Source organism: Xiphophorus maculatus, chromosome 8 (assembly GCF_002775205.1).
Source record: "Xiphophorus maculatus strain JP 163 A chromosome 8, X_maculatus-5.0-male, whole genome shotgun sequence".
NCBI lineage: Eukaryota > Metazoa > Chordata > Actinopteri > Cyprinodontiformes > Poeciliidae > Xiphophorus > Xiphophorus maculatus.
The window spans coordinates 9,606,053-9,632,847 of record NC_036450.1 but is presented as its reverse complement, the minus strand read 5'-3'; the positions used below and the strand labels follow the sequence as shown (position 1 = coordinate 9,632,847).

The window sequence follows — 26,795 nt, the reverse complement described above, 5'->3', positions numbered from 1 at the left end:
AAAAAAAAAAAAATTATGTTTTAGTCTCTGTGCCACTGTGCGTATTATTGCATATTAAAGTATATATGGAGTTTGCATACTTAAAAAAGACATAAGTGTTTTTGAAGGGGTGTCAAGTATTTGTTGAAATTAGCTATTCACAAGCAGCTGTGGTCCTCAAACCTCTGGTCCACTGTATATCTAAATATGTCGGACACAGGCTATTGTAGGGTGTGCACATATTTTCACATGAGTGGACCTTTTAAGTCTGTTTGGATAGCAAATCCTCCTCTATGCTGAGTCTTGAATTGGTTTGTGAATCTTTTGCCTTCGTGACCTAAGAGCTATTTTTAAACTACTTGCTGATTTGAGCTTGAGCGACATTTTATTTTCAGTGAACAAAAAATGTGACTTCTGTATAGTAGAGTGTCTCACAGAGAAGCCCAAGACAAATTGTTTTGTAATACCACTAAAAAGTCAAAGGACTGTGACATTTTATGGAGTTAATATGCTAGTCTTGAAACCTATCACTCAGTCAGAGGTGTAAAAAGACTAACAAAAACACAGATATATCTTTACACAAGTAAAAACAAAGTTTTTAAAAGATCCCAACTTGTGTCTTCTGTTAAATGCTTACACACAGAAGCTGTCTATCTGCTCTACTTTTGTCTACTTGCTCAGCTGGAGTCCGTAGACTCTAGAGCCACTCTGCAGCACTTTTAAGCTGTAATTGTGTCAACAGACTAAACACTTGGACTGCTGAGTGTAATTCTGACTTGAAGTCATGCGAAAAATGAACATTTAAAATTGGAGATGTTGCTTTCTAGCCCACAGTGAAACATCTCCTTGTGTGTCAGCAGGTGATATGTTTAGTGTTCAGGAATATGTCAGAATCACATGTCAGATTGAGGCCTCTATCAAAACACCAGCTCATCTGTTTGTCTTAGAAAATGCCCACTTGACGGCCGTACTTGTAAACTGAAAGTATCATAAAGTCCATGTTGTGCATCAAACACTTAGCAATGAAGAAATAATAAAAAGTTCTTTCATTAGAGAGATGACAAATCTGGCACAGTACGATGTTACTCTCAGTGGACTGTTTCCATGATTATGTCAATGCAGAGGAAAAAGTAAGACGAAATAAAAGAAAAAACAGCACACATCTGGGACAGATGAGTTTTGTTTTCTTCTATTTTTGTTTTTAAGACAATATTCTTTCTATTACATTAAGAGTAATGGTTCTGAACAAAAAAACAAAACAAAAACGTCCCAATGCTCGCATCGACAGATGTCTTCCACTTTTAAAGGAAAAGCTGAATTTATTGCTATAAAAAGAAAGCAACACCTCCAGTTTTTTAAGATATATTTTTTAATTAAGCCATCCATCCATCCATCCATCTTCTTCCGCTTATCCGAGGTCGGGTCGCGGGGGTAGCAGCTTCAGAAGGGAGGCCCAGACTTCCCTCTCCCCAGCCACTTCTTCTAGCTCCTCCGGGGGAATCCCGAGGCGTTCCCAGGCCAGCCGAGAGACATAGTCCCTCCAGCGTGTCCTGGGTCTTCCCCGGGGCCTCCTCCCGGTGGGACGTGCCCGGAACACCTCACCAGGGAGGCGTCCAGGAGGCATCCTGACCAGATGCCCGAGCCACCTCAACTGGCTCCTCTCGATGTGAAGGAGCAGCGGCTCTACTCTGAGTCCCTCCCGGATGACTGAGCTTCTCACCCTATCTCTAAGGGAGAGCCCAGCCACCCTACGGAGAAAACCCATTTCGGCCGCTAGTATCCGCGATCTCGTTCTTTCGGTCATGACCCAAAGCTCATGACCACAGATGAGGGTGGGAACGTAGATCGACCGGTAAATCGAGAGCTTCGCTTTTTGGCTCAGCTCTCTCTTCACCACGACGGACCGGTACAGCGCCCGCTTGACAGCAGACGCTGCGCCAATCCGCCTGTCGATCTCCCGCTCCCTTCTTCCCCCATTCGTGAACAAGATCCCGAGATACTTAAACTCCTCCACTTGGGGCAGGACACCCCCCCTGACCCGGAGAAGGCACTCTACCCTTTTCCGGCTCAAGACCATGGCCTCGGATTTGGAGGCACTGATCCCCATCCCGGCCGCTTCACACTCGGCTGCGAACCGCTCCAGCGAGAGCTGCAGATCACGATCTGATGAAGCCAAAAGGACCACATCGTCTGCAATTAAGCTGCAAATAAAAATATTTTTTATCAAAGTTGAGGCTCCTTTGTTTTATGAGATGAGAAATCTGTTTTATATCCCATCAGAAACAAACTTTTAGCTTGAATGAAAATGATTTAAAATCTAAATCTGCCAGGGGAGTAATTAATTTCAGCCTTAACTGTGTTTTAGCTTCAACATGTTTCAAGTCAACACCTGTTTTATGATTGTTTAAATTTTTTACACTCTAAGATATACTAGTAAAATGGTATAACGTAACATCCATACTTAAATATTGTTCTCTTTCATCGTTTTGAGCCATTCACAGGTAGACCTGTTGGTGTGTTTCTCATTAGTAACCTGCTACAAAACTCAGACCTGTGTGCTTTAGCATGAGGACACAAACTGATGGCCCAACATTCTCCTTCAGTATGCTGTGACAGACATCAAAATTCAATAATTCAGCATGTCGTGAAGCAGCAAAGCATCTCCACACCATAACACCATGATTGACTTTAATGTTTGTTCTCTAACATGCTGTGTTAATTTTACACAAACAGGAGACGTGCACCTTCTAATAAGTTTACGTTTTCTCATCAGTCCACAGAATAATCTCCTAAAAGTCATGGGTCCTACCCCTACTGATGTTTTTAGGCAGTTTTGAAATGAGTGTTTGTGTTTTTGCTCTTCTTGCTCAGCAGTAGTTTTCAACTTGGAAAACTCCCATGGATGCAATTTTTGCAAAGCCTCTTTCTGAAGAACAAACATTAATCTTAACAGAGCCAAAAGAGGCCTGAAGTGCTTTTTATGTTGTTTTTGAACTCTCAAATGGTTTTTGTTAGGCTAGTCACCCCTGGGAAGGTTCAATAGTGTTTGATGTTTTGTTAATTTCCAGTTATTGGTTCTCACTGTGAATCACTAGAACCCAGTGTCTAACAACAGGTTTGTATCCCCTTCCAGATATATAGATGTGAATAATTTGTTTCAAAGCTGCTCTTGAGTTTCTTAAATCAGGTAGCGAGTTCCTATTCTTTACCCAATCTCTTACTTTAGCCTGCTCCATGCTGTCTGCCATATACCTTAAAAAATTAACTGCACCTTCTTTTTTGAATCTGTTACACAAACAATATAAGAAATAAAATAGTCCATAAAGAAGCAAACACATTTCACAATGCTGTATAGCAGTTTTTTCAGCTAATAAATCCATGGGAATTAAACTTTTGTTGCAAAATATTACTTTTCAGTCCATGTTATGATATTTTTCAAAGATTCAATGAGAGAAATGGGAAGAAAAGGTAAAAGGATCCAATTTAAAATTGGTTTTCTGTTACGTGTTGACATCATATTAGCTCATCTTTTGAGGCTAGGAGCCTTTTATGCTTGAATGAGTCACAGGTCAAGTGGCTACCACAAAAAAACAATTCTCAGCAAAACAAAAACCTGGACTTAAAATTGGTGGGGGAAAAAATGCAATTAAAAAGTATTTGAGGTTTTTTCACTTTTGCACAGTACTGTATGAATGCTGTATTAGCAGAGGGCAAGAGACATACAACATTTGATTAAACATTAAATGTACTTCCAGAGAACAGGAACACCTCTGTTTTTCAGACCTAACCACATTAAGTCTTTATTTCATCCTGAAATGGAATTTGATATTACCACATTGAACTGTAACCATCAGTTCCCCTCTTTTCACTTAGAATGCCAAAGACAGAAGTTAGGGGGTAACCAGAGAAGTGTATTTATATTGACTCTGGACCTCTGCTGGGACTTGTGTCAGGAAGCACCCAGAGGCTGAGGTTAGAGAGAGAGAAGAAAAAGGAGCTCTCCGGAATGAAGAATAGGACACTGATACAGGGATGTTCCGGTGTCCGCAGCCTCGAGGGGCATTCAGGCTCCATTTCCCAGGCTGAGCCCAGTTTGTGTCAGCAGAGAAGAGGAGCAGTTCAAAGTCTGAACTAACAGATTTTTTCCATTGTTTACAGAGAATAACATAACAGACAGCAGAACTATTTGTAAGATTAGAGATGGAATGCTAGGTTGGGAAAGGTAAGGTAAACAGAACACTGTACAGCCCCACTCTAATTCTGAACTGAGGATACATTCAAGAGTGATAGGCCAGTTCAAAAACAAACTGTTTGCAATACTGCTTTATTTTACCAACACCAAGTTGTATTTCATAGCTTTTGGCTAATGGTTATCTAAGGGTGTTAGATGTATATACAATAGTTGCATGTCATTATCAAGTAGTACTGCTAATATGTTAGCAGTACTACTAAAGTTGTAGTAATTTCTTTCTCTGGAAGAGAAAAAAAAGCTGTGAAAGATCAAGCTGTTTAATATTACAGAATTTAAATTGTTTGATATTTTCCCAACAGAGCACTTTGCTGTCAAACTTCAGATTTTTGGATCCTAGTTTATACAGTGGGATAAACTACTAATTGCAACTATAACCCATTCTCTGTACCAGTGCCTCCATTCAGCAGCGTTTTATTTCTGAAAGGGGTAATTTTGTATAATCTATTTCTGTAGACAAAAAGTTACTGCTGCCATCACATTTGTCAGGCACTTTCTACTTTTTAAAGTAGCAAAGGGTAACTGATGGAGCTACTGCTACCAGTAACCTTTTGTACGCTCTTTCCACAGACAACAGCCCCAAACCACAGCTTGTTGTTTTTCTCTCTCCTCCCTTTAATCAAAACCACCAGTCAATCTGTAGATAAGTGTTTAAACCAAGTTTGGTTCTAGTGGGACAAATTAAATTCTATGCAACTGGACCATTTGAGATGACATTTGTTGGTTATTAGCTCTTTACAATTTAGATGAATTAACCACCAATTGTCCAAAAATGCTAAACTGTTTGGGAAAAAGTGTGAAAAAATCAGAATAAATGGGACAAAACAACATGTTTTGTACAAGTTTTATTTACAATGTGGTTTCTAAGTTTCATGGTGTCGGAAGCACATTTTCATCAGCGTAATCCTTGTTGGATAAATGTGAGATGAAATCCACCTAACTAGACATGTTCTTCTGATTTCCTCAATCGCAAATATTTAAACAGCCCTACGACACGACCACAAATGTTATGTACAATTTGTCTTTCTATACAAGCAATATAAAATATTGGCAAATAGGACATTATTTGCTACTTTGGGATTCATGGAACAATAACCAGACAAGGCCCCTTGTTGTTCATTTCAGCTTTCTAATTCATTTGACAGAGCCTTAGTGATATTATCAGCCAAATTAAAAGAACTCTAGGGAATACGAGGCATGTAAAAATACACATGATAGTTTTCAATGGGTTTCAGCATGTTTATGTAAAATATTTGTTCTTTGAACACTGAGGAGTTTCAATGTTTTAGTTAGAGCAGCAGACCAGGTTTTTAACCCCTTCTTTATTGCCAAGAAATGTCCATTGAAAAAGACCACAAATTGGCCCCACCTGTAATCAGGTAATGGAGGTATGCAAAGGCAAAATTACAGTGGGTGGTTTGATAGGGATGCAAGGAGGAAACCAGAAAGCCTGCTTTTCTTTTTTTTCCTTTTTAGATGAGTGTTCTTAATGCAGGTTTGTCCAAATCCCTCACATAAATGTCAACAGGTCAACCACAATGCGGATGCGTTTGCAATATATACAAACCATGTTCTGAGGATGGACGGTTAAAAGAGGTCTGTGTAACATTACTTGAAGTACAAACAGAAAAATGGTTAATGTTGCATAATTTACAAAAATATCACATATATATATATATATAAAATCCTGGAAACTTTAGTCATCCATGTTATTTCAACACTGTTTTTGAAAAGTAGTTTTATTTGATCATTTTTGCTACCATCATACCAATCTCACGTCCATCGTTCATAAACTTAAAAGGTCATTTGTATGAGTGCTGCAAATCTTTCTGATGTGAGAATTAAAATGTGGTTTTGTTTCTTTTGTTCAAGAGAAAAGCATCATACTCAAATACAAGTGCAAATTTATTTGCGCAGTGTTTAAAATAAAAAGGAACTTTTTTCCCTGTAAACACTGTCGGTACAAGAACCGTAGCTTTCACCCCTCCAGTTTATACTTGGAGACAAATGCTTTAATACTAGAAACCTTCTCCTTTAGTTGCATATGTTATTTAACAGTATTTTGATCTCAATTACATCCATTGTAACAGTATAAATGGTAATATAATAATACTACTAATTAAAAAAAATGTAACACTGCTGTACAAGCAAAAAATAATAAATAAGCCGTTAGGATAAAATGCATTGCATGGATTAAACTAAGATTAAACAATAGAAGAAGTATGAGTAAAACGTTGGGGAGAAAAGTTCTCATTAAGCCAAACTTACAGTTAAGTTATTGTCAAGATAAAGACAAACTGAGGTTTTTTTTGCCGTAAATACTCAATAAATCTTGTAACTTATTGAATCCAAACATAAAAACCTTTTGATAGTATCATAAACAAAAGGCACTCAATTGGAGGATTAAACCATCTCTTACTTTTAGGGTTTAACACTTGCAACTTGTCCATACTGTCATATTCTGGATAAGATTTTTAATGAAGTCTGGAAAATAAAAGTTAAATAAAACATTTACTAAAACAAAACTGGAAAACATACATACATACATAGCTGACAGAAACATCTAAATTTGCTGTAAAGTGAATGAACTGCATTTTATTCCATGATCACAAAATGCCAAGATATTTTGATACTGCAAGTCTTTTAGCTCTGATAATACTGAAAACCAGACATGAAAGGAAGGTTCTTCTACTTTTGCTGGTTTGACGTTTTCCTTAAAGGAAGTTATAATTAATGCAACCTTTTTCTGCCTTTTCCACATCATTTCACTGATTACTACTCAGCCTAAACATGAGGGTCGCTTTAGGCCCTAAAGTGAACAGACTGCCCATTGGCTTGCCAATGCAAATGCACTTTTAATCTAATATCGTAATTTTAAATTATGAATCATTAAAAAAAAAAAAGAATTAAAAAGAGATAAGATTTTTGGTATAATTACAATCATTTCTAAAATTATGGCCTACACTCAAAAAATAAATTAAATAAGATGAAAAAGAAATTCCAATGTGGAAAAAGGGCTGGAAAGAGGTAAGATTAGGCTTAATGAGGACTTTTAACTCAAATAAAAACTAATCTGTAACAAGACTGTTAATATAGCACACATTATTTACCATCCTCAGCTCATAAAAACAAGGCAACAGAGGAAAGCCCCCAAAACATTTTGCGTTGTTCAAAACTTGCCGTAATCAACACCTGGATTAAATTAAAATAATTAAAAAAAACATCTTTAAGATCCAATCCAACAAATAAGAGGTCAGACGTGATGCAACAGTTTAAAGGAAAACTCTAAATAAGACCAATTTGCAGGCTGTACCTCTTAAATAACACATTAATCCTCTCAGTCATGTAGACTGAAATGGATCTGTGGAAATATGTCACTGAGGTATTCTGACACAGTCAGCCGAAGACAAGATCTTTCATAAATACTAAACAGGTTGATGGAGAGGAAATACTGGTGTACTCTGATCCCTTCTGGGATGTTTGAAACACACACTGCATTGTAACAGACTTGCTGCATGTGAAAGCACTAGTGGATGTGTCCATCAGGTGTAACAGTGGAGTTAGAAGGTATGAAGGAAGGAGGACAGGGACATTAACATCAGACTATTGGCATGGAAGGTGGAAAAGGGAATTAATCGGAGAATGTTTCTTTTCAGATCCCAAATCCCTCATCAGACTTGCCTGGAGATTATGCTGCATAACAATGCGGAAGGGTTGTTAGTGCTCATGCTGCTGCAGCCGATAGAGGGACGGGTTATTTTGAAGGCTTGAAATAACACAGAGGGGTCATGCAAACAGTAGGCAGGCAGGTTCATGCATCAGGTGCCTCAGCCTAGCCTGGCCCGGGGTCAGGGCAGGCTACAGGGGGACAAGGCTGGGCCCGGCCGCACAAGGCTAGGAGTAGCTCACTGGCATACCAGTCATGCAGTGATATTGCTGTAGGAGGAGGAGAGAGAGATGTTATGGTCAGATGGGAGAGCTGGTTAGCATAAAAAGCACCGTGTCAGTTTAAAATTAAAGTTAATAGAAGACCTGTCATGAAATATTTGGGTCAAAGAGAGAATGGAAAAGGAATCTGATGTAAAACAATTTGTGCAACTCCTGCTAAAGGAGTATCTAAAATTTATATATGGAAACATAGATCATCTTCTTCAATTCTGAATACTTCAGAGTCTTCCCCATAACAAAGTGATTCAAACTCTTAAACAATGGCATGGATAAAAGCCTGTGAATTATTTTATCTTGGAGGAAAGTCCTACAAAATGGTTTGTTGAGAGGAACAGACAGTAAAAATCTATGGCACACAAACTAGAACATGCTGGTAAAGCTAAAAACCAGATCCAGTGGTTTCGCTCCAGAATCCTGTTATTTACTAAACAAGCTAACCAAAATCCTAACACACAGAAACATTTAACAACCTACAGTGCAGGTCAGAAGTTTGCATGTGTTCATTGTTGGGATGATGAGAGACAGGGGAATTGCAATCATTACCACAATTCATGTGTGCAACATTGTAACTGTAAAAAAAACTGCAATATTTAGTAGTTTACTATATTCCAAATGTCTGGCATATCTATTAATTGTATATTTGGAGAACTGAAAGCAGTCTAACTCCTATGACACATTTAAACTACATTGGTAGCAGCTGAAATCCTGACGCTCATGTATAGTGGGGGCATTGTGTAACGAAGAAGGAAAAGCTTCATGAAAAATGTCAGTTAACAATACCACTGCAATGTTCCCAATATTCAAATATATCCAAATATATTTGATCCTGATATAAATAGGACAAAATGTTAAAAGCTGTACACTCTGTTGAAAACATTACTTGCGTTTTTTTGCTTTTTAAATACTCCTTGCAAAAAAAGAAGAAACATTCCAAACAAACTAGGAGCTGAAAATGAAATGAATTCTTGTTGACGATTAAACGTCTGACCAGCACTGTAGCTAATTATGAATTGCACCTTCTGAAGCAACTTCAAACCCCTTTTTTGAAAAAAAAAAAAAAAAAGAGAAAAATTCCCAATTATTGCTTTCGTTTTCCCAACTGTAGCCTAGTTAATCTAAAAACCATTATCACCTTATTCAGACATTTACAGGAAAAATAAAGTCAACAACATTAATCTTCCTATGGATCAGTTAATTAAGACCAACTGTAAAAAGATATATAAAATAAAATTTAAACATTAGACCTTGCTGCCAGATAAACCTTAAGCAGGACAGTCATTCTCCTATAAAAGTGAATGTCACAGGTAGAGAAGTGCATAAATACTGCATGAAAAGGTAGAGCTGTTCCTCATCAAAAACAGATAATAACGTCTCATAAAGATGCAAGTCTTCTGAGCGCCTCGGTCCAGATTAGCTGAGTGGTAAAGTTTGTCACACAGAACAAGTTCAACAAGAGGTCAGATGGAAGGGCGTTTGGAGTGATTAGTCAATATAAAAAAAATATGCTGGGGTTCAAATAAGGTAGAAGTCTTGCATCACTGGATGGGAGTCAAGGTTAAAATAGGATTTGGCAGGAAGAAAAAAAAAAAGGGTGCAAGATTTGGGCCTCCTTGCCCTGAATCTTTACCTCATGGATCTGATTGAGAAGAAAAAAAAACAGAAAATCAAAGGCAGAATCCATTAGAGATAAATGAAAATGTTGTGCCTCAAAGCAGGTTTGCCAGTTAAAAGCAAGTTCAGAGAATTTAAAAAGCAGCTATCTTTTAGTGCCCTGGGGCCATCTACCTTGCGGTAGCTGGCTGGACGTGGCCTGGGTAGGAGCGACGTGTGCTGGTGGCTTGTCTCTGTCTGGCCAGGAAGGACTGACCAGAGCCGGTGTTGGCAAGTCGGTCTTCAGCCGCCTTCTTCTGCAGAGACATGCCCTGGTAGGACACAAAGAAGAAGACCTAATTCTGGGAGTACCAAACTGTGCTATTTGAGGTTGACGCACATTTTGGCATGTTACAAGAACAATCTTCAATTGCATTATATTGGCACCTACATACAAAACGCTACATCATGCTTAATGCACCATCCTAAATGTAAAAATGGGGTCAGCTTCGTGCAGGTTAGTCATTTAGAGTTGAAGGTAAATTCAAGAAAGAATACTTGTTAGAAGCTGCAAAAGCATGAGAGAGAGCCCCATTCAGCCAGAGTGATGATGGGATCGATTCTATTACATTATTATGTGTTACAAGAGTCCAGTCAATATCCTAATCAGAGCTTCAGCTATTTTACAAAGAGAGAGTAAACGAAGGCATGTTAAATTCCTACAAAATTACATTGAAGGTTGTGGTAGTAACATGACAAAGTGTGAAAAATGTAATCAACACACAGGAAACAGCAACTTACAGTAGTTTTCATAGAATAATGCAGCTAATTTAATAATGTGTTATAGCACATTATATAAATGTAGAGGCAGATATAGAGCAGACTGGATACTTCCCTTAAAAGAAGCACATGCTCTCACACCAGAGCTCACCTGTTTCTATAGTGTTTCTAAAGCAGTTTTGCTGCCCTCTACTGTTACTTTTCATTAAATTATTTTTAAAAATGAAGGACTGTGAATAACACAACATAAAAAAATAATGATCTTCAAGAAAACTGTTGAAAACAGCTGAAATCCTGACTTCTTTAAAATCAAGGCTAAAAACCCACCTGTTTATAGTCGCCTTTGATTTATAGTAACTGGAACATTGATCACCATATTTGATGTATATTTGCTTGATGATTGTGATGATGGCGTTAGACAAAATGTAATGTTTATTGCTTGTTTCATAATTGATGACCTACATCATGTTTTATGATGTAAAGCCCTTTGAACTGCCTTGTTGCTGAAAAGTGGTACACAGATAAACTTGACTTCCTCTCTTACCATGTTGTACCAGGCTGAAACAATCAGTTTCTCCTCGTGATCTCGCTGGCTTTTTGTCTTGTCCATTTCTTTCTGTTTAAAATAAGCACAAAACATTAAAGTTACATTTAATAAAGTTATTGAATAAATAATGTTTATGTAACCCTTAAGTGTGGGCTCATTTACCTCCAGTGAGAACAACATCCTCTCCTTCTCCTGGAGCTGGTTTTTCAGGGCCTGAACCTCTGGACCGGAGCCTTGGTTCTGTTTCGGGTCCAGCGTCCGAATAACCTGCAAGAGTAAAATTCAGAACCCCGTGTCTGGATGCATCCAATCACAGATGCTTGATGTGTGTAAATATAGAAATATAAAGACGTTTTTTACTGAAACTTCACTCACACTTTTTGCTTTTTCAAGATATTTCTTGTATCTCTCCTCCATCTGTTTCATCTCTTCATCTTTTTTCTTCAGAGCTTCTTCAAGCTCATCCACTCGTTGGGCTAGTATGAAAATATCTTTAAGTTTTCTACATATCCCGCATAAAGTAATACAGTTCTACATAAGCACATAAAGACGCCAGGGTGAGCTGCTGGAAGACACGTCTACCAAGGCAGACAGTGCTGCATTTTGGATTGTATTTAATAAAAAAAAAGATCCCAATCTGAGCTGCAGATCTTTGTTTCTGCTAATGCTACAGTTTTCCAAAGTTTTATGAAATTTTGCTTTGTGGCGATTTTTTTTTTTGTATTTCTGCTGACAAACGGCAGTGATCACATTCCTCCTCCACAGCTCTTGCCTTGGCAGGGAAATGAAAGCGAAAATAAAGCTTCAAACATTTCAGCAGTTAGACCAAACTCACAGCTGGCATTGTATTTAGGCTCCATTTCATCGATGATAGCATTTTTCTTCAGTAACTCATTGTTCACTTCTTGTAACTTCTCCCTAAAACAAAAAAAAAAAAATCATAAAAAGTGAGATTTTGGCCAAATTAGGTCAGATGGTTTGTAGTAAGCCTTTAAAACAATCTGAATTATACATGACTGCTTTATTTAAATGTAACTTACACATGTTCATCATATTTCTTCTTCAGAACTGATGACTGAAACAGAAACAAATGAAAAATGTTTTACAACAGAAACAGAATTAAATCAATCATTAATACACAGTCATACATTTGAACTGACATGCACAATGTTTTAAAACTTTTATTTTTATTAGGACTTAAAAGTTAAAGATATGTGGCATTTATCATCAGTTTAAAGCCCTCCTATGTAAAAGTCGAAATAAAAACATAAAAGAGCGTTCAGCTCACTTACATCATCTGCTTTTGAACCCTGTTCCTGCACCGTCTTTTGGAGCTCTTCCACCTGACTCTGCTCCTCCATCAACCGCTGATTGATTAATCTAAATGAAAATAAATGTAAACTAATATGACAACAATGTTTTTAACACTGCAATGAGAATACTGAAAACTACACAGAAGTATATAAAATATTACAGGTCTTACAAAATATACAGGTCTCATGAGATCAACAGATCAAAATGAGAGAAAATTGATGCCTATTCCATCTTGAATTTAAACTTTACACCGTGGGAAACAAATTAGGGGGTTTTTTTTGGACAGTTTTCTGCACAAACCTGTTTTCTGTCTCCAGTTCACTTTTTCTTCTGTTGGCATCTTCCAGCAGGCTCTGCAGCAAAGCAATCTTCTCGTTGTCCGATCCCTCCTGGGCCAGCTTCAGCATTTTGTTTTCATGCTGAAGGCGAATCAGATGTTCCCTGTGGAAATGCACCGCAAGGACCAATTAGGTCAGAATCAAAATTATTATCAGTAATCTCTAATTAACTTAGGGCAGTGGTTCCCAAAGTGTGGGGCACGCCCCCTAAGGGGGGCGCAGTGCCATTGCAGGGGGCGGGGGAAGACGTATGGATGAATGAAAAAAAAAGTTACACAAAAGTGTTTCACTGTAAAGATGGTTTGTAGTGTGTTTTGTTGCAACCTGAAGTGTGAAATAAACTTCAGTGGAGTTTGAAAACAAAATGTGTGTATAGGTCTATATCTGGTTGAACGATGTGTGTGCCAAGTTGATTTATTATTATTTTTTCTTTTTTGGGGGGGGATTTTATTGTTATCCATAGGGGGGGTCCAAAAACCTCTGGGAACCACTGACTTAGGTCACTAAATTAGGGATACATATAGAAAGAAAAACAACCAAATTCAAAAGTGATGGAGTGTATCAATATGGTGAATGTAAAGAAGTTTGCAAGAGTAGTCAATGTGCTTGGTCGTTTGGTTAAAAGATTATGAAGTAAACTTGGCTTTGATTTGGACAAACTCTGCAGAAACTGTAAAATGCCCAACTGAAAACAAGAGTCAAGAAAATAAGAACACCTTTTCAGTATCGGCGAGATGTTTAGCAATGTAGTCAGAAAAAACACAAGGTTTTAAAATCCAGGTAAAAAGGAAAACACCTTTTCTGCAACATTTCAGGACCTGTTTATGCATAACTCATGCAGCATAAGGAAGAGACTTACAGCAGATAAGAGGACAGAAGAACACAGTTCAACAAAGTTATTCTATTTGATCTCTTTTGAGCTTTTAATCTCTGGAACATACTGGATGGTGAGGGTCTACATTCACCAGGGAATACACACAGACACTGATGTTTACTGTGAAAACGGCTAACATAAGATGCTTAAGAGTTTAAAACATAAACTGCCTTTTCATGCACACAACGTGACGTCAACTCTGCTCCTAAAGTATTAATAGCTCACAGCAGGACTGCTAAAAACACATTTGCAATCCTGTTCTAATAACTTCCTACTTCATAAATCAGAATCAGAAGGTCAAAGCTGATCAGTCCCTCTCTGGTATATATTTTTTAATGAACTCACATTAAAAAATACATTTATATCACCTAAACTGCAGACATTTAAAACGATTCTCAACATACACTTAATGAAAAATCTCAACAGAGGAATCTTTTTCCATTTCGGAAGACTCCAAAATGAGACATCCTCAGAGAATTCTCCTTTCAGTAGATTTTGTCTAATTGCTTTAGTTGTCTGAATTTGGGTTAAGCAGCTTTTCAAAGATTTGAAATTCAGGATTTTCTGCATAATGGCCAATTGTTTTAGGTTCATAAGTGGTGTAAAAAACTACAGAACACAAACCCAGGCACAGTAAGAACCTCCCTCGGAAAGCTGTTAGCGAGCTGATGCAACTTGTACAAAGTTGTTGCACAACGCTTTAAAGCGAACTATCTCATTAAAAAGAAATAAGAAACTGTAACAGAAGAAAAGGCTTGTTGAGGATGAGGTGAAACACATACAGTTCTGCAGATGATTCTGTTAAGCAACTATAACATTGTGATTAACTACCTGCTACCTGATAATAATTAGATAGTTTTGCTACCAAAACAGCTCTGACAAGTCAGAACACTGACTGAACAGCTGAGGGCCTCTGGAAGATTCACACAGAAGTCTAATAACGCCTCAGCCAGAACAGCAGCAGACAGAATGAATGAAGTGTGAAAAAAGCAAAGAATAAATGTAGAACTTTCAGAGCTAACTGAAGGTAATTTAAAACCCCTTAGCTGTCCATGTAAGTCAATGGACCTCATCATGTCGGAAGAGGTTAAACTTCTGTGTGGGAAATATTGGCCTACTCATGCCCTATTAAAGACCTAAAATTGAAAAGATTTTATTTAAAACTTTAATTTCTAAAAGATATTTAGCAATATTACTCGGATGACTATATAATGGTCCCAGCAGTGCTTCTAAGAAGTTTTAGTGCGCATCATCAGGGACAAGAACTTTAAAGGTGCATGTGCTAAAATTTTAAAAAAGGGGTCACATATAGCTATATACTGTTGAGCTGTCACATTTTCAATCTCAGAGAGGTAATCAAGTCCCATTTTAACAATGCCAATTTGTTCCTATAAAGAAGCCCGAAGTTTGTGGATTTCCAACAGGTGAGGTCAAAGAAATATTTTCAAAACATTTATTTGAAAATAGGCAAAAAGGCTTTTTGTTATCTAGGGGCACATGGTTACTGCTCAGGTGAACCAAACAGGTTCTCTAAATTTAATAGAATGCCCTGAATATAGTTTGACATATAAATAATTGACTGATTTGACTGCACAGTGGATGGTGGGCCAAAGCAGAAGAGTTAAAGTTGGGTCAGGAAACACTTGACTGCTACAAAGTGACCAGAGACTGCAGACAAAACAATAAAACATGGAACTAAAAAGTCTAATTTACTTACCGGATTTCTGGAGTGGTGATCTCAGCAGCCAGGGAATCTGAGCCTTCATTGCCCCCTAGTGGGAACAAACCTGATAAAACAGACAATAGCAGTTAATTTTGTAAAACAAATGTAGAATAATGGATTATGTTTGTAAACATTTTATCACAAAGGTTTTCTCTACTTGATGTAAGTTGTCCCTCTTGAGCCTGAACGCAGTGGAGTTCCTCAATAGTTTCCTTAAGAGAGTCTCTCTCTGTTCTCATGCGCTATTTAGGGACAGAGTTAAAGACGTGTGAATAGGGAATATATTACTACATCAAACAGAAAATATACTTTGGAGGGCTACATTTCCCTCTAAATTCAAAAGACATTACATACATCTTTTTCTTTTTGTAGAGAGTCCACCTTCTCTTTGAGGCGTTTGTACTCAAACTCCATCTTGTCGGCCTTTTTAGACTCTTCTGAAAGTCTGTTCTGAAGTTCGACCACCTGAGGAGAGACGAGGGAGTTCCCAAAAACACCCATCATAATTTCTTAAAAGCTTGCAAGAGCACCACGACTGCAAATACAAGCGAGTTTGACTAGGCTCTCTGTCAGTAAAATCCCAGCTGGTCAGGTACCTGTCTCTTGTAGGTCTCTAGTTGGCCCTTGGCAGCATTGGCCTTTCGAAGCTCCTCCTCCAAGCTGACATTAGTCTGCATTAACACTGTGTTCTTCTCCTCCAGAAGCTTAATCTGGAGCACAGAGAGCAATATAAGCCATATTTATCACATCTGCTTTGCAGGTAACTTTTTAGGCCGACAAGCAGGTGATGAAAGACATTTGTCAATGTGTTACTGTACCTGTCTCCTGAGTAGCCCCATGTCCTCCAGTTTTTTCTTGTAGTGTTCCACAGTGCCCTCCAGTTTGGAAACCTTGTCAGATGAATGTCTAAGAAGAAAACACAAAGTCCTAAATTATTGACTTAGTTTCTCAAAGTATTCATACTCATCCCATGTTACAAAAATAAATGTGGTTTTACTGAGATTTTATGAGACCGACCAAGGCAAACTAAACATTTAAAATATTCTTGTAAATGTAACTTATAAACCTAATAAATAAGTCATTTTTGACTAACTTTTCCCTCCCCATTAAGTGACAGCATTAAATTACAGAAAGGTGGGGTAGTATGCTATACCTAGTTACCTTTCAGAGCAATTGGTTGCCGTGAATTGTATTTAGTAGTTTATTATTTATCTTTTAGGATCCACGTTAGCAAGGCTTTACATACAGCTACTCTTCCTGGGGTCAAAAACACACAGTATATATATAGCTGATGAAAGATTGAACATACCTAGCAATAAAATGAATCACAGTTCATACAAAGTGTTGAGAAATATATAAAATACAGAATAATTAACCATTTCAGATTTACGCATGTCGCTCATAAAAAGCTTTTCAGCTTCCTTTTTGAAAGCTGACTTCTGTTCAGCTTTTATGAGAATTATAGACAGATATTTCCACGCATTCATTGTTCTGTAATAAAGGTACATTTGAGAAAACTAATGGTGTGTGAGAAAAGGGGTAAATACAAACCATGTGTCACTCTGTTTATATATGTATTTGTAAAAAAGAAAGAAAGCAACTGAAAACAATAAACGTTTTCTCTTATAATCTACTTTAGCTGGTCAATCACATAACGTTCTAATAAGTTACAATGAAGTTTTGGTTGTACTGTGATGATTTTCTTCAATTATTAAAAGTTTTGTTTGTTTCACTAAGATAACTTCCGTGTGCCTCCCAATCCTACCTAAGCACATCCATCTCGTCCTTCAGAGATTGGGCTTCATCTGCCAAAGACGTGAGTTCTTCATTCTGGGACTTCACATCTAGAAGCTCTTTCTCAAGCTCCTCACAACGAATCCGGTAGTCGTCTTTTGCCGCCTCCAGACTAACAGAAAGTATAAAAATCAACACGTCTGTAAAGAAAACATCAACTTCAGTCTATTCTGTCACTAGTTTGTGAAGCTAGCTCTCACCGGAAGGTTTCTTCTTGTAACTGCTCCAGCTGTGTCTGCAGCTGGAGATGTCTACGTCCAGCAGGGCTGTTTATGTCCTCGATAGAGTCAGACTGGTTAAGTCTCTCCATCAGGACCTGGTTTTCTGCCAACAGACTGCTCTTCTCCTCTTGCAGAGCTGCTACCTGAGACGGTGAAGGTGTTGACGATGCAGGAAAAGAACAGGAAGTGTGGGATGAAAGGAGGAAAAAGCAGGGAATCCAGAGAGGTGAACAAGGCAATGACATAAAAAGCAGTTAACGTTTTGCAACTTGAGATATTTAAAATACACAAATTACACTTTAGTTTCACAGAATTTAGTCTATTAGTTTCCCAATCACTGCATCAACATATTACTCTGGTAAGTACACACCAAACACACATCAATGAGGCAAATAAACAAATTCCAACACAGCGAGAGGGTTGTATATGGGGACATGTTTTCTTTTCAGTTTGATAACCAAGGAATCAAACTCCACATGAAGCAAAGCAGAAGCTGGCTGTCGTCCTTTTCAAACAGCAAAAGCAAGAACTCACCATATGTTTTAAAGAAATTAAAATATTTTGATATGGTCAAAGGCAAAATTACCCATCATGCCATTTTGATCATTTTTCAGTTCTCATATTTGACAAAGATCAACTTAATCTTTAAAAAAACTCAGAGCTACACACAGCGATCATCAAAAACGACAGGAAAATGGTCACTGATCTTCTTTAAACCGTCCGGCATTGACGATTCCTAAACTTTAAACCACCGGCATAAACTATGTCACTGTGTGTCTAGTGAACTTATAGTTTCACTTTAAGTTCATTAGACCTCAAAGTGAACTTATTTTAATGATCTATTATAATAAGTTCATTTCTTGATGATATTTTAATATACTGAGATACACCCATAAATGGCTTATGATAATGACCTCTAGGACAAGATGCATTGCTGCGAAAATTCCAAGATCGCAACAAGAAAATACTCCAACTAAGGTGTGGGTGGATAGAAAAAAGCCAGAAATAACACAAATGTCTATATTCAAAATAAGAAAAAAGTTTTGGAAGAACGTAATCCCTATGAAATTTCGAGATTCACAAAGGCCAAAAGTTCCAAGATACAAAAAATAACAGAAAGTCTTAAGGGGAAAAAAAAGGTCTTGCTGTAAATGTTTTTTTTCCCCCCGCCTTTCGTTTCAACCACTTTCTCTTGCCGTCTACTGCTGCTACTAAAAAGGATGAAACACACCGAGGTGCAAAACGCTCAGGATCATTAGTGCAGGACACCACCTGACACACTCAGACAAAACTGCAGCTCTAGACGGTGTGCTCCAAAAGCACCACGTGTAGATGTGTGCACAAACGTGTGAACGTTTGCACGTGCTCACACAGTTTGGAGGAGGAAAATCTGGTGCAAGCAGGCTGAAAACAACGGCAGGACTACTTAACACGGCAATCAGTGTGGATGGAAGGTAGACAAGAGAAAAAATGAAGTTTGGATTTACCCTCTCTTCTAGCTCATTAAAGTCTAACCTCAGTCTATCACGCTCCTCTTGGGCATGGAGGGCCTTTAAAACAAGCCACAAAGTGTTGAAACAGACAGAAAAGAAATGGAAACTACTTAAAGACAAAGAACAACAAGTACAATTTTAGATCCACAGCTGCTTTTTTACGTTTTCCAGATCAGACTTCAACAATGAGGCTAAAAAAAATTATAATAATAAAAATATCACCATGAATTTTCCTCGTGAGGAACAAACCTATCAGTTTTAATGACATGAAATAAAAAGTAATAAAGAAAAAAAAGAGAGCAGATTCTTTTTTTATATGAAACTGAATAACATCTGTTAAATTAGGAAGCATAACACAATCAGTGTATAATTTACAAAATATATAAGAAAACATGAGAAATGTTCTCCCAGTGTTGAATATTTTATAAAAGTTGTCTGGACTTCAAGTAGTTAAAAAAATGCATTGTTATAATAGTTTTTTTTTATTAATATCATTCTAAAATGACCTGCAAGTCAAGCTCGCGACACCGCTGAGCAATCTCTTCCTTGGTTGCCAAAGCATCATTCAGCTCCTCAATCGTCTTCTTAAGCTAAAAATAGGGAAAAAAACAACATATTAAAATTGCACTGATTTGTCTGACTAAACTGATGACAGATGGCTGGGTCACAATCAAAATCCTCTCAGATATACACGGTTTTCAAATAATCTGTCAATAATCTGAGCCCTTTTGGATTTAGAAGCCTAAAATCCAAAATGAGTCACGAAATGTCTTTGGGAGATATGCAGGTCATATATGAAAGCGAAAATAAATAATCAATGGAAGACCTGATAACGTAACTATACTTAAGACTTTCAAAAGGTTTAAAATAAACTTTTTGACTGTTTAAGACCTGCATGATTCTCCCCTTACATAAGCTCAGCTGAAAGCAGATATTTATATTGTGTTAACGACATGACCATTTGTTGCTCACTGGCATCAAAACAGACAAAAACTTCTTCTTTAGCTCAGACACTAGGATAAACAACATTATGTCAATTTGTAAGAATAATTAGATTTTTTTTTCTATTAATTCCAAATTTAGATGTTTATGTAGTCTTAAAATACTGTGCTTTTAATCAGGTCAAAGAAGCAAACTAAAAAGTCAAATAACAGCTTGAAAAGGCACTATGTGATAAAGATCTTCGTTTTTAAGACCATGGTTCAATTAGAACATGTTCCCTCATGTTGTAAGGAAGGTTCACTCCAGAAGGCACAGATCCATTTTACAATATAGATTGTATCATGTGAAAAGAACAGATTGGACTTAAAAACTGACAACACCCCTTAATATACTGCTGATCTCAGTCCCTCATAAAAGAAGCTGTCATTCTTCTGGCATCCAGCAAAATGTAATTGATCTTGTTAATAATAAAACTGTCCATACCTCTCTGTCCAGATCTACATACGAGTCATTTCCTCCAGGGGTGACAGCAGTCTCTTTACTCATCAGCTGCAAAGGGGGGGGGGGGGGGGGGGGGAACACCCATTGATTGTTTACAATAAATTAAAAATACAAAGGATGAGTCAAAATAACATAAATGTCAGAACAAAATGTCCACCTCCTGAATGGCGGTCATGACGACATGCTGTACGGATTCCTCCATCACCATTATGGTCTGGATGTATTCTACACAATGCAAAACAGCAAACAAAATCAATCAGATCGTGCTGCATAGACACAGTTCATCTGCTGATAATCTATACCAGCTTTATTATCAGAGGGTGAAATAAGCACCTTGTTTCTGTTCGCAGTTAACGGCACAGCCCAGAATGAGTTGTAACATTCTCCCGAGTTCTGCAGCATCAGAGTGCTCTCCTATCAAATTTACATCTGGTAGTGTGAAATCATTGATGTGTTGACCTAAGACCTGAAAAGAAAAACATTAAATATTTATTTTATCTATAACAAAATCATCTAAACCTGAGAGAGACTAAATCAAAACTTGCATAGTTGCATGTTCTTACCTCCTGGTAATAGTCCAGTATGGCTTTCAAGATTTTCTTTAGATTGCTGACCTGTAAAAACACAAACTTGGTTAAATTTCTTCATTACTACCATACAACTCCATAGACTTACTGTTCAGAAAGGGCAGCGCTGACCTTTAACCTCCAGTTGTCCCCGGCGTCTGGCTTGATTCTGGTAATCCAAGTATCATTAAAATATGATATATCTCTAAAAAAAAAAATCAAAGAAAATATTAGTGTTTGGCAGCATAAATGTGTCAAGACAAAAACATAACAGTGAAATAAACAAATAAATGGAAAAATAAATTTAAAAAAAAAAAACTCACATTTTCTGCAGGACTTGGGCCATTACCACCCCACTGGTCAAATCTTCAACTGTCTTACATGGTGCTTCTACTCCAAATGTTTGGATCTGTGTAAGCAGTAGGCAAACACACACACACACACACATGCATTTTTAGGGTAAGCTGCCAACAGATTAACCAATGTTACTGTTTAACACAGTGGAATGTCAACATTTTGATTACTTTGTAGTATGCAAACTAAAAAGAGAATGAAACAGTTTTTGTTTTAGAATAAGGTTGTGAATTTAAACTTGTTTTTAAAGTTTATTGTGCCCTCTAGTGGTTCATAAAACACCATCGGCATTGTTAACAGGTCTGATAATATTACTGTGAATTTGGGTGGGAATCTTCTTCATGCATTTTTAGAATTGTGTCCAAAATATCTGCAGTACGACACGGAGTATTATGCTCCTAACAGTGGCAGGGAAACAGGTGGAAAATATCTGTCGTCAGAGAATTTAAAGACATGTTTTTGTGCCAGGAAACACAAGCTAAACTGGATGTTTATTTGCCAGTAGAAGTAGATATTTCAGAAAGAACTTACTGAAAGTACAATCTGAGTATTTACACGCACTGTCCAAGTCCACTTTGCTTCTCCTCACCACTTACTTCCTGTTCCATCACCTCAATAATTTTCGGATCCTATTCTTCTGTCCACACTACCTCACATGCCATGTCATCACTGTCTTTTCCCCACAGTTGCAGTTTTCTCCTGCTAGTACAGGCAGAAAGTATGCAGCTGTAACGGATATTATATTCTTCAGTGTAGATGCCAATGAAACATGGGAGGAGGGAAACTTGTGGCAGGAATGCAAACAGTAAGAAAAAAGACGAGGCTTGAAGTCTGATTGTTAGGTTGCCTCATTTTTCCATACTGGGAGGAAATGTAAGAGGCAACTCTAAGCTCTCTAAGAACATAAAACATACAAGAACATACATCCATTAGCTTCTCTATTTTATTTCATTTTCATTTTTTGGCTTCAGGATCCATTTTTATGAATGGGTCTTTTCAGTTTTTGGAATTTCAATTTCTAGCTCTAACTGGCATCAGAGTACTTGAAGAGCTAGATTACCAAATCTCAAATGAGGCATAGAACTTACTCTTCTATTTAAAAAAAAGTCTGTCATATTTCCCTATAGTTAAAGCTCTGTCAATGAAATGCCAGTCACCCACTTCTGAACCCCCAACCCCTTTCACATGCTGCTGAACACTGCTGCTCAGATGGCTGAAAGAACCTTTGCTTATAACAAAGCAAAAACTGGATTCCCCGTTCTTCCTCATAATACATGTAAATCCTCAGCTCAGCTTGTAAACGTAGTTTTGTGCATCATCTCAAACTTGATGTATTATAACACTCTGTAGTAACTAACTAAACTTCTAATGTCAGAATATACTTTTTAAATACATCATTTAAGAAGCAAAATAGCAAAAGGACAGCAAACTTGGTGAAAAACACTTGAAAACTACTATCATGCTTAGAGGGAGCTTATGTTCCATATTTATTATGGGTATGTAAAAAACAAAATTCTTAGTTTCTCATCATTTACTTTAAAAAAACGCAGTTACACTTCCTTCATCAATCTATCTAACTACTGAAAGTAAGAACCTCTGCTGATTTAAGCGTACACATTATCTTCTCTAATGTCTATGCTACTCACTTTTCTCCAGTTTGAGGTACTATGAGGAGAAACAGATATTGCTGACTGAGATCACAGATGGTAAATAGTGGAAAACGGTGCATCTCAAAATGATGTTCAATTCCATATTCATTCTGGGGAGAGAACTGAAGCCCAGCCATAAAGTAGGCAGTGGGAAGAAACATTGTTCTAAATGTTTTGAGCTACAACATTTGCTCTGCATCATTTCCTTTTGCAGGAAAGATGAGGAAGGAAGGAAAACATGGGATGAACTGGCACTTAAAACACTAATGGGATGCAGAGAGACGAAAGGGATGAAAACATTTTCACATAGGGAATAACCTGTTTGACAATCCTGGAAACTTCAGCGGCAAATTGGAAAACAGAGCAACATCTGCTGTTGCAGAGTTAAACATATTCAGACAATTTGAAACCAGCCGCTTAAAAAAAATAAAAAATAATCATACAAACTCACCGGTTTTCCTATGTTTAACACACTAAAAAACAGTGATCATAACTAGTAGTTCACATCTACTGAACTGGTACACAACCAGATAAAGTATTTAAGCGATTTGATTCTCATGTGGAACCAATGGTATAGAAGTAGCAGAGAGCGATGCAGGTGGCTTGCTTTACACATTGTGTATCTGTGAATCGGGCCTCATGTTGCTTTATTAAGCTTTCTGTGCAGTTAGAGCCGGAGTACACACACTTTCAAATGGTTTGTCTGAACATTTCTCTGGTACTGGATCCACTATAACCCCAATCTGTTACTGACAGCCTTTGTGGTGCACTGATAACTAAGCAGCAGATGTCAGTCTCATAAAAGACATAATGTAAATGTTTACCGTTTATAATTTACTGTTTACTAAATTGCCTCTTGGTGATATAATAAAGATGCATTGAAATTAGCATAAACCAATATGCTGAATCAGTTTAATTAATCTGAAACCTAACCATCATGTAATGTGAAACATTCAAAAGGCTCAACATTCGCACTTGCTTCAGATTACATCCAGTTTGCTTCAAGCACACTGCCCAGCACTGCAGGATAAACGGGCTCAAATAAAAAGCTAGAAGAGGCTTTAATTATATCAACTAATTCACAATGGAAATTCTCATCCACAGCTAGCACAGGTCAAGTAAAAACAGGGATACCAAATCCAGCAGGTTTACGATGGACTGCTGAAACTGAAACTAAGCCTACAAATGTAAACACAAAACTGAAGGGTCAAGCGAGGTCAAAGAGGAAATCCACACCTACAGGTTTGTGGAAACAGCTGGGAAAATTAAATGTTCAACCATAAGAAAGGGAATTAAAACAAAAGACTACAGGTTAAGTAACAGACAGTAATCAGATGTGTTCTTCAGTTTGCATCCAGACAGCAGGACGCACTAGGCAATGATGAGGAATACAGATACAACAAAGCAAGAATATATCAAGCTCTTCAATCAGTGCCACATGCCTGTCTTTGTTACACAGGTTACTGACCCATGCAGGCGGTTTGTGTGACAAAATGTTTCTTATGACAAGTTTCATAACAAGACATATCTGACAATCCATAATCAGTGTTGTCTAAATAAATAAAAAAAATAACACTGGAAAGTTCTAAGTTGCATAAACAGATGAACTTTTGCAGTGAAAATAAATATCTTTGTAAAGAATAGATGCACCAATCAACCACTTCCAGGTTGATACCAATTTATGTTTTGTATTTTCTTTTTCTTTTCTTATAGTTCTGAACTGGCGATCTTGATTCTTAACACATGCTACTTTTTTTCCAAGTACCGTAACATATAAAAAGGAGACAAAGTGCTGCATGTTCTTTAATAAATGTTATAGTTTTACAGCAGACATGTACCAGTCAGTCAGTAAAGAGTTCAGAATCAAATTGTTTTCCCTTCATCGGTTCATAATCAGTAAAAGACAGTTTCAGTGGTGAAAATTTCAAACATTTCTTTTACCTGGACAATAAGAGATATCTGAATCTGTAATGTAAATATATACACTTTCCTGAGCTGTAAACATGTGACGAGCAATTTTGACATGTTTTCTGAGAACACTGATCAAATGTACAACAACAAACATTACATTTCTAATTTACCAAACAGGGTGAACAACAGCAGACGTATTACATCTCTGACTAAAGGGAGCTGGGAGATTTTCTCCAACAATGTAAACATGAACGACAGGAAACCATGTGACTTTGGGGTCTGACAGCTTTTCAGCCCTGTAGTTTAGATCTATAATTCCAAGTTTGGCTAGATTTTGAGAGAGCACATATGAATGCCTAGGGAAGCTTCGTGTATCTGACAGCTGGATCAGTAGAAAGAATAAAGAAGAACGAGTGAGCGTCATGCTACATTGACAACAATGACAGGAATTCAGCCTCAAAACTGACACGTTTAAGTATCTAAGGGGAGGGGAGGCTTCGCCAAAGAAATGCTAAACTAAAGAATATTTAACACCCATGTTGTCTGAATCTACTGTTTTTACATACAGCTGAGATTTCAGAACCAGAAAGTTGAGCTAACATTAAGTAACAGCATATTTGATTTGTGCTGGAATCGAAATTCTGGTCACACGATGGTGGATGGTGGCTAAACACAGCAAACAGCTGGCCTGCATACGTAACCAAAGTGTCATTTTCCTTTAGCCAGCTAACGTTTCCTCTGTTAGCTCCAGGAGCTATCGCTAGCTCTTCTATGCTAGCTAGCATCGCCCCGGCGCCGGAGAGCTGTCTGTCATTATAAAAACCAGTCTGATTTAATTATTTACCCATGTCAAGAGACTTTCGCAGAGTTCCATTCGATCCAATGACTCTGATGTACTCATGGTTAGTTCACGTAGGCTGGCTGAGTCTGCGTGGCGAAGGGAGCCCGAACTTAACAGCGAGCTTCATACACTCCAGAGATCTCTGCTGCTTTTTCTGTGTCTCACCAATCCGTCGGCCAGTGATCGGGTTCGCTGCTTTGCCCAAGCCGGCGCCTTTCGGAGGCGCTGTGGGCGGGCAAAGTCGGCAGAACTGTTAGGTTTTTTTGGGAGAGGGGTTGTTTGTTTTTTTTTTCTATTATTATAGAGTATGTAATATGTGTCTCAGACAGATTGTTTATCAAACAAAATCATTACCAATAATAGGAGCATTTGTTTTATAAAATTCATGTTTCGCTCATTTTTACTTTTCAGATGTAAAATATTACTGAAATTATACCCTACACATACAGTAGATTGTAGGGCAATATGGTGTTTCTAAAACAATTAATATCCATAGAGATTTTGTTTTCGTACCGTTTGTTATCGGAGTTTAAAACACCTCGAAGTTATGAATAATTGTCAAATGGAAAAAAAGCTTACTTTTTCAAGAGTCGTTATAAAATTAAAACTACTTTATTTAAACAATATAAAGGAGTGGAAGGGCTGCATTTGTATCCAGCTCTTCTGAGTCAGTACTTTGCAGCTCCTCCTTTTACCGCTAGTTTAATCAGCTCAGATAAAGAAAATTAAGATCCATTTTCAAGTCTTACTAAGGATTTAGTTCTTGACTTCAACTGTAAAAGTTCTAACTCTAGAAAATGGTCTATGCAATTCCATAGGTTTAGATTAGATAAAAAATGTATTAATCACTAAGAAAAGTAGTTTCCAGTAGCAGTACACAAACAATTTTGTTTGCATTTTCCTTCAAAATTCTTTTTTGTTTGTTGTTCCAATGTGATAAAACATAGAAGAGTTACTTCTTTCTTTTTAGAAATTGCCTTCAAACCAATTAATGCTTTGATCAAGCCATTTAATCTGATCTGTGGGGGACAACAAGCTTGGTAAACAGCTACTGCTGCTTCTCCCATCCAGGCCCATAACGAAACTCGCACTGATTTGTCATGGTGAGCATTGACACACCAGTATAATCATTCCATTGCTATGACAAGAGCCATGGCTATAAAGTAATTGTGAAATACATG

General features: G+C 37.4%; 1 protein-coding gene across 4 annotated transcripts; it reads right to left on the bottom strand.

The window, feature by feature from the left end:
• Positions 1–5,687: 5,687 nt before the first annotated feature.
• Positions 5,688–25,799, bottom strand: hook3 (hook microtubule tethering protein 3). 4 transcript variants are annotated; one of them, XM_023338291.1, is made up of 26 exons: positions 25,618–25,799; positions 21,183–21,268; positions 20,992–21,064; positions 20,857–20,907; positions 20,627–20,759; positions 20,451–20,518; positions 20,276–20,341; positions 19,357–19,440; positions 18,845–18,907; positions 17,337–17,500; positions 17,108–17,248; positions 16,161–16,248; positions 15,939–16,052; positions 15,697–15,807; positions 15,500–15,584; positions 15,337–15,406; positions 12,708–12,848; positions 12,386–12,473; positions 12,134–12,168; positions 11,929–12,011; positions 11,469–11,569; positions 11,256–11,360; positions 11,091–11,162; positions 9,962–10,098; positions 9,804–9,812; positions 5,688–8,164 (listed from the first exon to the last, which is right to left on the bottom strand). In XM_023338291.1, exons 1-26 carry the CDS (start codon positions 25,672–25,674, stop codon positions 8,149–8,151), a joined length of 2,241 nt encoding a protein of 746 aa, XP_023194059.1. In that variant the 5' UTR covers positions 25,675–25,799; the 3' UTR covers positions 5,688–8,148. The 4 variants fall into 4 exon arrangements, with proteins under 4 accessions (XP_023194059.1, XP_023194060.1, XP_023194061.1 ...); XM_023338292.1 differs by lacking the exon at positions 9,804–9,812; XM_023338293.1 differs by lacking the exon at positions 18,845–18,907.
• Between the last annotated feature and the right edge of the window lie 996 nt (positions 25,800–26,795).

Coding starts and splice junctions, on each gene's coding strand:
- hook3 (XM_023338291.1), bottom strand. CDS start 25,674: ATGAGTACATCAGAGTCATTGGATCGAATGGAACTCTGCGAAAGTCTC. Junction 18,908..19,356: donor GTCGCGAGCTTGACTTGCAG/GTCATTTTAGAA, acceptor CTTGTTTTAAAG/GCCCTCCATGCCCAAGAGGA. Junction 15,808..15,938: donor TAGAGACCTACAAGAGACAG/GTACCTGACCAG, acceptor GTCTCTCCTCAG/GTGGTCGAACTTCAGAACAG.